This window comes from Thermobia domestica, chromosome 11 (genome assembly GCF_964235325.1).
Source record: "Thermobia domestica chromosome 11, izTheDome1.hap1.1, whole genome shotgun sequence".
Taxonomy (NCBI): domain Eukaryota; kingdom Metazoa; phylum Arthropoda; class Insecta; order Zygentoma; family Lepismatidae; genus Thermobia; species Thermobia domestica.
Window position 1 is genome coordinate 260424986 of NC_137464.1, and position 12142 is coordinate 260437127.

The 12142-nt window shown below is 35.6% G+C and overlaps 1 protein-coding gene across 5 annotated transcripts in view; it reads right to left on the minus strand.

Annotated features, from left to right (window-relative positions):
* TBC1D16 (TBC1 domain family member 16) overlaps nucleotides 1-11844 on the minus strand; it is a 52259-nt gene extending 40415 nt beyond the window's left edge. The window contains exons 1-5 of one of the 5 annotated variants that reach the window (XM_081732168.1): nucleotides 11695-11844; nucleotides 9925-10053; nucleotides 8474-8666; nucleotides 4489-4606; nucleotides 527-962 (exon numbers count right to left, since the gene is read on the minus strand). In XM_081732168.1, coding sequence (XP_081588294.1) covers nucleotides 527-962; nucleotides 4489-4606; nucleotides 8474-8666; nucleotides 9925-10024 — 847 coding nt within the window. In that variant the 5' untranslated portion in view covers nucleotides 10025-10053; nucleotides 11695-11844. Of the gene's footprint in view, nucleotides 1-526; nucleotides 963-4488; nucleotides 4607-8473; nucleotides 8667-9924; nucleotides 10054-10888; nucleotides 10908-11347; nucleotides 11367-11446; nucleotides 11596-11690 lie in introns of those variants that run through there. The other 4 variants (XM_081732169.1, XM_081732171.1, XM_081732170.1 and 1 more) reach the window with 4 other exon arrangements.
* Between the last annotated feature and the right edge of the window lie 298 nt (nucleotides 11845-12142).

The following is a 12142-nucleotide window of genomic DNA, read 5'->3' on the forward strand; positions in this document are numbered from 1 at the left end:
AGAAATGGTGAGAAGAGGATTTCGTCACTTTTGTTTCTCGCTTCACGCGATTCTCACTCCACTTATGTTAATCTTTACACACAGACCAATCTCAATCCATCAAGAAAATATCTCCAAAAATCATATTTTCTCTTTCGTAATTCTCATTCATCTCACACGCTTCATTCCCAAGTTATAACAGATCAAAGTTGACAGAACAGGATCTTGTGGACACTCTGTAGAAAAAAATCATGTCTTGAATATCAGGCTAAGTGCTACAAACGAGGAACTGTGGGTTGAAGTCTAAAAAGAATATATATTATTCAGATTACTACTCTGACAACCAATAGTCTTCAAACGATTATCAATATTTCGAGCATGCTCCTTAAGTGCTTCTCACCAGATGATGTAAGAAACTTATAAAATGTAACACAAATTAATCATATATTGTGGTTCCAAACTGTGGATTAAGTTAGTAATCTGGATAATATAAAATGTGTTCCTTATATTCTATTATTATGAAATTAAAAGCTATTGGTAGCCATACCTCCACAATCAGGCTTTTCGAACGAAGTAGATGCATTGAGAATGAGGCTATGCGTTGACGTCATCGACTCCGATCGGCTGAGACTCCCCTGACGGGGGGTATCCGCCCCCCTCCAGTCGACAGGGCTATCGGTGCGAGGAATGGAAGCACTATCCGAGAAATTAAGACTGTTGAGCTTAGAATTGAGCATCCGAAGGTCCGCTAGAAAACTGGAACCAGATTCACTATTGTACACTCCACTACTGGATTCTTCTAGATTATGTACAGAGTCTCTAGTCCTGATTAGGCTATCACACGTGAAACGTCTCTCCCCCCACTCTCCGCACCTCGACGACAACGAGTCACAGCTGTCCACTGAGATTCTTCTGTTCGGATAAGATGGCGTCCGGGGTCTCCAGACGGAACCTTCGAAACCATCTCGTGCATTGGGGTTACTCTACGGAAGAGGAAGGGAAAAAATGAATGAAAAAAAAAAAAAAAAAAAACGGCTTAAACTGAACAGAATAGCAATTTGTGTTAGGTTATTTTGATGTAACACAGAAATATCTGATCATTGCACTGGTAGGGACCTAACACTTACTATGGCCTATTGACCTAGGAATTGAAGTCTATGATTTGAGTAGGACATAGATACACAATAATAATTAAAACCTTGCGTGAAGACTAGCGAATAATTAATAAACAACTAATCACCATGCCTTTCTTTCTCCTCTAATTACTTTCCTCTACTTCTAAACAGAAAAATATTTGGAAACCGAATTGTACTGACAAGGTAAGTATTATAGAGACTCTGATCATGTTTCCTTTGCGCTTTATTACTGTAATATAATTTAGTTAAATATATGCATATTAAAAATTTTAGATTATTGTAAATATAATGCAAAAGAAATGGTTTTCAGAAAAATAAGCAAGTTCACTTTTAAGGAAGTGAAAATAGAAAGCGAAAGTGGAAAACATCAAAATAATTGACATACAACAAGTAAACATACAGGTGAAAAGCTAAAACTGGAAGATCTATAAACTGACCAAAAATAAACAAAGCGTCAGACTGGATTCAGACTTCGTAAACGATCAAATTGTCTTGGATCTCTTCATTCTTAAGTGGTTTGAAGTAGTAATCATGGTCAACTCAGTATCAACCTGCTCATCCTTCATATTGTAAGTTACTCCTTTATTTTTACCTGTTATGCGAAAAACATTAACAAGAAGTTTATTATGCATGGAAGTCTTCCTCCTTAACAGGTTTTTCTTATTTCAATTCTAAATTTTGCAACAATTTTGATTAAGAATTAAATTCAATGTAAATCTTTTGTATTTCTTCTGTCTTTGTATGTAAATAGGAAGATGCATCTAAACTTATGTACTTTTCGCTTACTACCCAGATTTCGGTAACAAACAGGAATTCAGGTAATTTTATTACTTTTGCATACTCAGATAAATTAATTTCAAATACAAAATTACTCCTTTTAGTATCGAAACAAAGCTCTTTTTTTTTTTCAAAAAAAAAAAAAAAAAAAAAAGAAAAAAAGAAAGAAACATTACTAAGCAATTATACAACAAATGTTTTACCACAGACTTTCTCAAATGGTTGTTCGTGGACCATAAGTGGTCATTAATGCCTATTCCTTTGGTTTTAAAATTAGACATTAGGTCATAAACAGACACGAAATATAAAATTTAAGCACACTGTATCATACAGTATAGATAAGAAGTTCACAAATTATATATGCAAGTGTTTTATGTACCAATATATAATTAAGGACATTTGAATTAACAGTAGTTCAAAAATTTAAGATACTGGTAATTGCATATGTTCACTCTCCCCCGCTGCTCCATCCCCCTCTCTCTTTCTCTCTGAGTGAGTACTTACAAACATTTTTTCCCCACACCAGACGTAGAATTTTAAAGAAATTTTTCATTCTTATCAAAATTCTAACAGATACAATGACCGACAATTCAGAATCATTAGGACGGTTTGAAGAAGAAGCACAGGTTATAATGAATGTATGAGTTTGTGTATTTTCAACAGTGCTTTTGTCAACGTATATTGCAGTGCATTGTCAGTTCTAGTACTTCTAACGGTTTTCAAGTAGAGTTAAATTCATTACTTGTTTATGAAAAAATTTACAAACAGAATATGAAAATTTGACAACGCAGTTTACAACTTCAAAGGTGGTGTTGGACTGGACAAAGATGCCACTGATTTTCAAAATATCAAAATAAGAAGTCTTTTAATAAAATCCAAACGTGCTAAGGTATTGCTTTATTTTCTTATTATTATACATAACAGCGTATTATACAAGAAATGGAAACCTTATCACCACACACACACACACACACATATATATATATATATATATATATAAAGAAAGAAAGAAAGAAAGAGAGAGCACATGTTAATAGCACTAAACTTATATTTTTTTATATTGGTACATCGTATATATAATTTCCAAACTTGTAAATTCTCAACTATAGCGTGGTATACATATACATTGTAGAAATGGGAAAGAGCAGAGTGGCTCCTAAAACATTCTGACTTATAATAGTAACTCCCACTAGGAAAGAAAAATTTAGCAAGACTATCTTACATTACTTAATCCCTAGGACTTTCTTGTAAATAACCACCTCGAAGAATTTGTTTCCGTTTTAATATTCAAAAACTTTAAATCCTTTTTCAAAATTAGGATTTAATGTTAATAGATGTAACTATACGTAAAAACTAAAAGTACAATGTCACTACATCCATAGTGACATTCAACCAGTGTGCTCTCTCTCAAATACCTTGACAAATCCAAAATTTGATTAGTAGCTAGACCTAACTATAAATAAAAACACCCAATGACATAAAATATAATGCAGTTTTGAAGCACTCCTTACGTCTTCCTCGGTGCATGTAAAAAGTGTTGGAATACACAGGAAACTATGTACGAAATTCTTTGAGTTGAGTTGATTTTGAGTTTAACGTCCCTTTTACACAAGACGGAACCTACTGATTAACGTGGCATCCGAACCACATGAGCTCCTGCCGGAAATGGAACCCGAGCCTCCCACGCTTAAAGGCGCGTACGCTAACCGCTTAGTTATGAAGGAACTCCATGAAATTCTTTGTTTGTCTATTCTGAGCTTAAAAGTAATGAGATGAATTTAAAGTTTCACCGTAAAATTTTCTTCTCTTCCGATTTTGTGAATAATGAAATATTCTTTGTATGTATTTCTTTGTGAATCACGGGGGAGCGGTGGCTCAGTGGTAGAGCGTTCACCTCCGGTGCTTGGGGTCCCTGGTTTGATCCCAGCTCGCGCCGTGTGGATTTTGTGGTGGACAAACACCGTGCTCGTGGGTTTTCTCGGGGTTCTCCCGTTTCCTCCCACTTTCTTCATTCCACCATTTCATGCATTTCTCATAATCACCGTCTCCTTTAGCCTAACCGGCATATCCGTGGGACGTAAAACTCAAAGATTTCATTTCATTTCTTTGTGAATCACCAACAGAAAAACACTCAATAGATGATCTTGAACTATACTTACTTCTTAATCTTAAACAATGAAGGACTCAGAAAACTGAGAAAAGTGTTGATATTGTAATTACTTCTGACATTTAAACATCCACGAAGTACGTGCTGTGTAAAATAAAAATCTGTAAATAGAAACACCGAACCAAGCCCAGGAAAAATTGTGAAGTGCTTCAAAACTGTGTTAAGGTACGAGAATTTTCATTTACAGTTAGTAGATATGCATTCCATCACGTCAATTAATAATTAGCAGCTAGATCTACTTAAATGCCCAAATGAGCTTTGTATTTTCAAATGAAATGAAAGACATAGTAGTACGTCCCACTGTTACGCTCAATAAGCTGAAACAAACGGATGAAAAATAGACGAAAAAAAATTCAAGGAATGTGGAATGCAAACTGACAAAAGCATGTACATCGATTATTTTTTTCCCAAATTTAGAGCAAGACCTACCGTGGAATCCCTGTTGGGAGATATTTCTCCTTCAGTATCTGTCGATGAAGGATGCTCACTAACATTTTCCAAGTTTGACATTCTCGATGATAAGCTCAACGAATCACTCTGATCATCGCTAAAAGAAAGTAAAAGAAAAAAGCAATTAACTACAAGAATAATTTAAAAAAAAAAAAAAAAAAAACAGATAATCATTTTCAGTGTATGCATTTTATTTTTTAAAAATTAAGAATCCCTATCATCTTTAACCTTAAACAAAATAATATACGAACTTCTAGCTTTGAATGTTAATAACTTGAATATTATCAATTTTCTTCAGCCGCTTATCATTTATAGTATCAGTTTTCGAAAAAGACGCTATTTATTTTAAAGGCTCTTTAATATAGAATCTCTACTAAATAAGCTCGGTAAAACTTTGAAATTAATTTCAATACAGTGAATATAATGGAGACCACGACAAATAAGTCCACTAATATAGTAGTCTTAACAATTCTGCAGAATATCTTTGTGTTGAAAGCGACAATCCTCAAACGTCCTTCGGCGCATTTCAGCCAGAGAAAACAAATATCAAAGAGCATCTTATCGTTTTCTGTCTGAGACATTTATATCTTTTCTATGCCTTGTTCTGCGGAGATTGATTTGTAAATAATAGAGAGGTGCGTACACAGTCATGAATGGAAGACATAACAGATTTTATGTCACAACAATTCCTCTGTAGATGGGAATACAATGATAAATATGTATAGCAATTTTTCACTCTATCATTGAATTTGCGCCTACAGAGGAAGTGGCGTGATATAAAATTGGTTATTTCTAACATTTGTGATATGAATAACAATATTGAACCACTGTTCTGTAATACAGACACTAGGCCGTCCAAGTATAGGTTTATCGTGCTCTGAAGTGCAAAAATGTGGATATACCCAGTTACCTCGTCAAACGATCGTAAGTTGTGGTTGAAACTTGTTCGTGGGTTTACTCGCGGGTTGTTTACTTCTTCCCAATATCTTAATTACACTAATTCATCCATCATCATTACTTGGTTTATTATTTGACAGCTCTAGCCTACAGGCAATAAAAGCGAGAATTGAATTATTATTATAATTATTGTTTTTAATTTAATGTTCCACGTTTATACCAATATTATTTAACCCTAGAAGGAAAATCAGATAGCAAGCAGGACCTAGAGTTGAATGGTATTCACCAGGTTATAACGTATGCTGATCATCTAAATTTAATAGAGGATGACAGGAGAACAACAGAAAGAAATGTAGAACTTTTATTAAACGCTTGCAGAGACATGGGTTTAGAAGTAAATGCAGAGAAAACTAAATACATGGAAGTTCGGCGAGATCGTAATACTGTAAATTATGGATATGTCAAAATATCAAATAATACTTTCCAAAGAAAATACTTTCAAATAGCTAGAATAAAATAAACAGACCAAAACCATATTCACGAAGAAATTCAATGTCGACTTAAAGCAGAGAATTCATGTTATTATTCAGTTCAAAATCTTTTGTTGTTGCGAACTCTGTCGAGGAATTTGAAGCTTAAAACGTATAAAACGATAATCAAGCCTGTTGTGCTGTATGGTTGCGGAACATGGTCGCCTACTCTAAATGAAGAACACACAGTGAAAGTATTTGAGATTAAATTACTGAGGCGAATATTCGGACCCATGAGGAACTGCATAAATTATGCCGTTTACCAAATATTGTTAGGGTCATCAAGCCTAAGAGGCACAGGTGGGCAGAGCATGTAGCCAGAATTGAAGAAAATAGGAATGCTTTCAAAATTTCAACTGGAAATCCAATCGGAGAGCGACTATTAGGAAGACTTAGGCGCAGATGGGAGGATAATGTTAAAATGGATCTCGCATGAATAGGATTACAAAGAGAAACTGAATCCAGTTGGGCCTGGACAGATGTCAATGGAAAGCTTTTCTGAACGCGGCATTGAGAACCTCCGGGCTCTATAAGCCATAGAGTTAGTTCCACATTATTCACAGATGTTAAGGGAGACAATGACGATTTTTAGTCTACATCACGAAGTCAGTTGGTTCGCAGAAAGGGGTTTTCCTTCTTGCTACGTGGAAAATAACTCTTTAAACACTGAACTCCGTACGGGGGGGGGGGGGGAGTCAAGGCCTACCAGCTGGTTTATGGCACTCATGCTTCTGGGCTGATGTAAGGTCAGCGCATCAGCTTCTCTCGCTGTCAATGCTAACTTTCTACACCGGATTTCACTATTTTTTTTCAATAAGCTCTCCAATTATCCTCACCATGCTGAGTGGACGGCGCAATTGCAAAGCCATCTGATGAGACCGAACTCTGTGACCTGATCCAGTACTGCCTGATTCACGAGAAGCGGTAATCCATTGAGGCTGCGCTGTTATTATTACTTAAAATTGATTATCCGAATTAATAGTGATCTCCAAGTGGTCATCTATGTTTGATGAGCCACAAAGAAATGTCGTCTATGCAATAAACAATTGAAATACTATTTAAAGTTACGATGTGCCTGAAATTTATTAATCACATCAACGCATATTTTGCAGTAATCCAGGAATTCACGGTACAAAGTACCGATATTCTAGTTATATTAATAATAATGTCATTAAAGAAATAATGTTTGGGATTAGTGTCCTTGAACAATTCTGCATATTATATCTCAAACACTGAAGAACGCTGAAATACGTATTTAATTATTTTAAATGAAAAATATAAATTTCATGTCTAACTCAACAATTTTTGAGATATGGACATTTTAAGTTAATAACTTCCACCCCTCTCCCTTCCCCGTCAAATTTCTAAAAATCCTTCCTTAGTGGAAGCATACATCACAAATCCTATTCCTTGTCCAAATTTCAAGTTTCTAGCTTAAATGGCTTAGCCTGGACGTTGATCAATCAGTCAGTAAGGACTTATTTTATATAGAGAGATCATTTCAACCTTCTCTAGAGTTTTCTTCGGCATTTTCCTGCTGCAATGCTTATTGTTAAATGTTGATCCACATGGGAACGTTCTTAAACCACCAAATTTAAGAAAACGAAGAGAAACCGCATAAGTTTTGTATAGTTTATAGTACTTCACATTTCTGCACTTTAGGGCTTCCATTTTTTTAATTATGTGGCCTCGTGTGGCGTAGTCGCTAACGCTCTCGCCTTTGATGCGAGCGGTCCGGAGTTCGATTCCCGGTGGGGACACTCGGTCGAAAGATGTGTAACAGCTTTTTCAGGCTAGCCATCTTGAGTAAAGTTTTTAATGGGTTTCCCTCATTCACACCAAGCAAATGTCGGAATGGTACCTAACGTAATGATCCCACGACACTTCCTTTCTTCCCTTTCATCGGATAGTGTGCTCGCCGAGGGACGTCATGCCTCATATACGTGACGGACTAAATGGCCATAGATACAGACAGCTCAGAAATCTAATCCCTTAACTTTTGAATTATAAAGGGATTAAATCGTAAATCTTATCCACAACGGCCTTTTCTTCATTTTCTTAATTTTAGTGGTTCACGAATGCGGATCAATACAATCAGTATTGCAGCGGGAAAATAATGAAGAAAACTCCAAAGGAGTTAAAATAATTTAACAAATATAATATTTTTTTGAGATACAAGGTTAATAGCTACTTAATTTTAATTTAGAATATGTATCCTATAGCGTGGCTTAGCAAGATCATTAGTTCATCGTTAGATCTTAAGCAAATAACGTTTTCTTTTAGGTAGAAGACCGAATAAGTTTTCCACACAACCGAGGACAGATCTGACTCACGCGGGATTAGGATTAGCTACAAGTGTTAATTTAATCGTTCACGTTTCGATGTCTCGTTGTCATCAGCATCCACGAAACTTCTCTATTGGTTTGTGGACTCATTTAATGGTAAATTTTTCAGTTCTTAGCAAAAACCACGATTATACTTCGTAATATGTATTACTCCAATGAACCCTGATCATTTATTTCCTAATTTCACTGTACCTTTTATAATGATTTCTCTTCTCAATGGTCCAAGGGCTCCTACATAGCGTGGAATTTGGGATCCAACTGAGCATAAGCGTAGGTTTACTATTCGCCGTTCTATGACAATATACACTAAGGTAGCCTGGGTGATGTACCACTTCGCAGTCTTGTCGCAAAAGTGTCGGGGGATGTACGCAGACATTATTTTTACCTACAAATATAGAAACGCCATTTAGTAAAAGAATAATTGGCAATAAAAACAGAAAGAAAGAAGTTTACATAGGTAACTTAATCGCAAAATATTGTCTTCTAATTATCACTGTAAATTAGTTCCACCGTGCCCCTTAAACCGTTGTCAGAAACAACAATAACAAGCTGTGCGTTAATTATTACGTTACATTTTCAATAAACTTTGTTACAAATTGCTCCACATTAAAAACAATACTAAGCTCTCGGTAATTCTGCAGATAATCGTTGTCAACTAAAATCTACAATTTGAGGGCCAAAAACTATCGAAACTTACTAATGACGAAACTGTTACCAACGAAAATCGTAACTTTAAGTAACGTCCAGTTGAGCCACATCATTTGCGGTGGGCAATTTCTCACGCACTCCTCCTCCTCCTCCTAGTTTGAAAACGTTTTATTAGCATACAACCTATTGAAAATATTTCTAAATTCAGGAGGAGCACTTGCCTCCTGCCCTTCCCAAATGATGCCACTTGTAACAATTTCCACTGCTAACGCGAGTTTCCTAATTGGTATCTAGCAGTAACAGGGCGGCTATTTGAAGCGATCGCAACGCGTTTTTATTGCCCATGCGTACGCTTGGAATACGCTGACCATGTATTTAAATGTGGATGGCTAATAACAAACGCAAAAGCAATAAAAACGCAGAGAAAACGTCAGCTCGAGCGTATTTGGTGCGTTTCTAAACAATAGACCGCCTGCTGTTTAAAAGATGTCAAAAGGAAGGGAAAAAAAGGAAATACGTGTTGCCAGGCAAGGGGATTTTAACAAGAAACACCTGCTTTAAAGATGCTTTGTGCAGAGCACTGGAACTCTGTTATTATAGACCTAGAAATCCTGACTGGCTCACAGTATGATTTATAACTCTGGCAAAAGTAAAGTTACCAAATAGCCACCTTGGTCGTGTTCGCTCTAGGAAATAATGCTTCGAAAACGCATTCTGAAATAGCCACAGACTAAGTGACAGGTTTCAAATTATAGATTGTAATTGACGACGCTTATCTGCACGATTACCAAACTTTTATCTAACCAACAAGTCTTTCAACTACGCTCGTAGAACAGAATGCTTAGGTACAGAAGCACAAACTGGCTGCGAAACTTTATCAATGCTCAAACTACCTTTTAAGTGCGTTGTTATCTTTTATACTAATATTGTTACAATAGTCTTTATTATTTTTCAAACTTTTACTTGTCAACTAAGTAGAAAGTAACAATACTTACAAAATACTACTTCTCCATCATGAAACGGGGGAGCTGAATCTTCCGCGGGACAGCCTAATATTAGACTTGTGGCTCGTCGCAGTAGTCTAGGAAGGGGCATCTTGAGCCAAGGAACAATATTTCATCAACCTGCAGCAGCAAAAAAAGATAAGTTCCGAAGACAATCATCCAATGAATTAAACGTAAGAATAATACAACTAAAACGACAAATATTCAAAATCATCCGATGCTTGCTTACTTCTGGCACACCACATTTTCGAAAATTTACAGGTGAAATGGAGTGCTACTAGTATGAAACAATGACAAGTGCCATTGAAACTCATATCATTGCCAAAACCCACTTATTTTCACTACCCTCGCGTACGCATATACCCACCGTCACTGCCGCGCCCGCTCCCTTCGGACACCCCCTTGCTGCTGCTCGGTCCTCAGCTTCGTGCTGCGTTAATTCGGTTAGATAGCATTTGTGCCTTTTAGTGGCCACATACCATTGGTTAGCTTGTGTTTTCTTTGCACTGTAGCTTTTATGCCATACATCCGGATGCTGTATTTATACGCAGATTATAAAAGAATTGTAAATTTTCAACAATTACTACTGATGGTCCCCCTCGCATTTTATCTATGCCAAATGAGATATTTTCATGTCGCACCAGCGCAAATCATTTAGGAGACAATAAGAAAGAAATCTGTGAAAGAATTATATTTTTTCAACAGTTATTTCGGGTGGTGTTCCAAAAGTAAACCTGCACGTATCTAATCTTAGCTCTGAAACCGTAAGCATATATTAACTAACATAACTATATACAAGATATTTGAAAGCATTTTTTTTAATACTTAAAAAGTTTTGAATCAATATACCCTTGCTCCACATGAATAATCGGAACTTTTGCCATAAAAATTTACAAAAATAATAATTCAATAATTGAGTTTTGAAATGATAAGTCGATGTAATTTTCTACTATACCTTTGTACGTGAATTAAGTAGCACAATTTCCAATATGTTCAATATGTAGCAACAAAACGAATGTTCTAAAGGTTATATTCAATAAATGTCAATACGGAATAGCACTAAAACAAAAACATTATCCAATTTAATTTATTTGTAAAGCATTTCCTATACGCAATTTCTCTTTTTATGATCAAACTTTCACTTGTTATGAAGTTCATTATCATAAAAACAGAAGCGTTTATACCACATTTACGATCACAAAAATATTTCTACATAGAACTGTTGCATTTTCACGAAATTTGATTCGCAAATTATTAAAATCACACCTTCTGATCTATAAAGTAGTTTCCTGCCTATTTTCTTCACAACAGAAAATACTTAAGTATTTGACTAACCGACTAGTATAAAGAAAAAAATTACGTAACACTATCACTTAATAAGAAAGGAATAACTTTAATGATGCAGGTCATTCACCTCCAATTTTTCTTCGATTAGAAAATGGTTACGCCCCCCATTATTACAAAAATGCAAGGCACATTCAGACACATAAATTACGTTATCAATAAAAATCACCTGCAGCCATTACTCTGCTAAATTACGCTCCAAAACACACTTCTTTCTTAGTAATCAACTTTGTTTCAATGTCAGATCATTTGTTGATTATTATTTCGAAGATCTTGTTCATAAATTTTACATCCATATGGTTAAACAAGAATTTAATGTAGAAGTGACAGATATAAATTATACGTTATTCAATCATATCTCAATCTAGGCAGTTTAATAACTGTTAATTATAAAATTCTGAAACGAAACTTACGTACTTCTCACGCTCCACGAGTCACACACCTACACCTTGCTCGCAACATCACTGCGTACGTACAAAAAACATTTCCTGCGTTCATACGTCGTGCTGGCTCGAGGCTCGAACAGCCTCAATCACAACTTCTCTCGGATGCTGCGAACAAATGAAGAACGAAAATATCTGTCCTCCTACGTCCACCTACATCTCGCTTCCAATTCATTGATGTTTCCACCTGAAGAAAGGCCAAAGTTCATGTTGATGCATCTGTGTTACCCAGGTCAATCTACTTTGACGTTCATTACAATAAAACAAGTAAAAAATTAAAAACGTATGAGTTTTAATAGCATAGTTTTTCCTTCGCATGCTTACGTTAATGCACAAAGTGCTATAAAATTAAAAATCGCGTAAGAATTTTATTACGAAGTAAATACATATAAAATTTAGCTTGATGTACCTGCTTTAGCAGG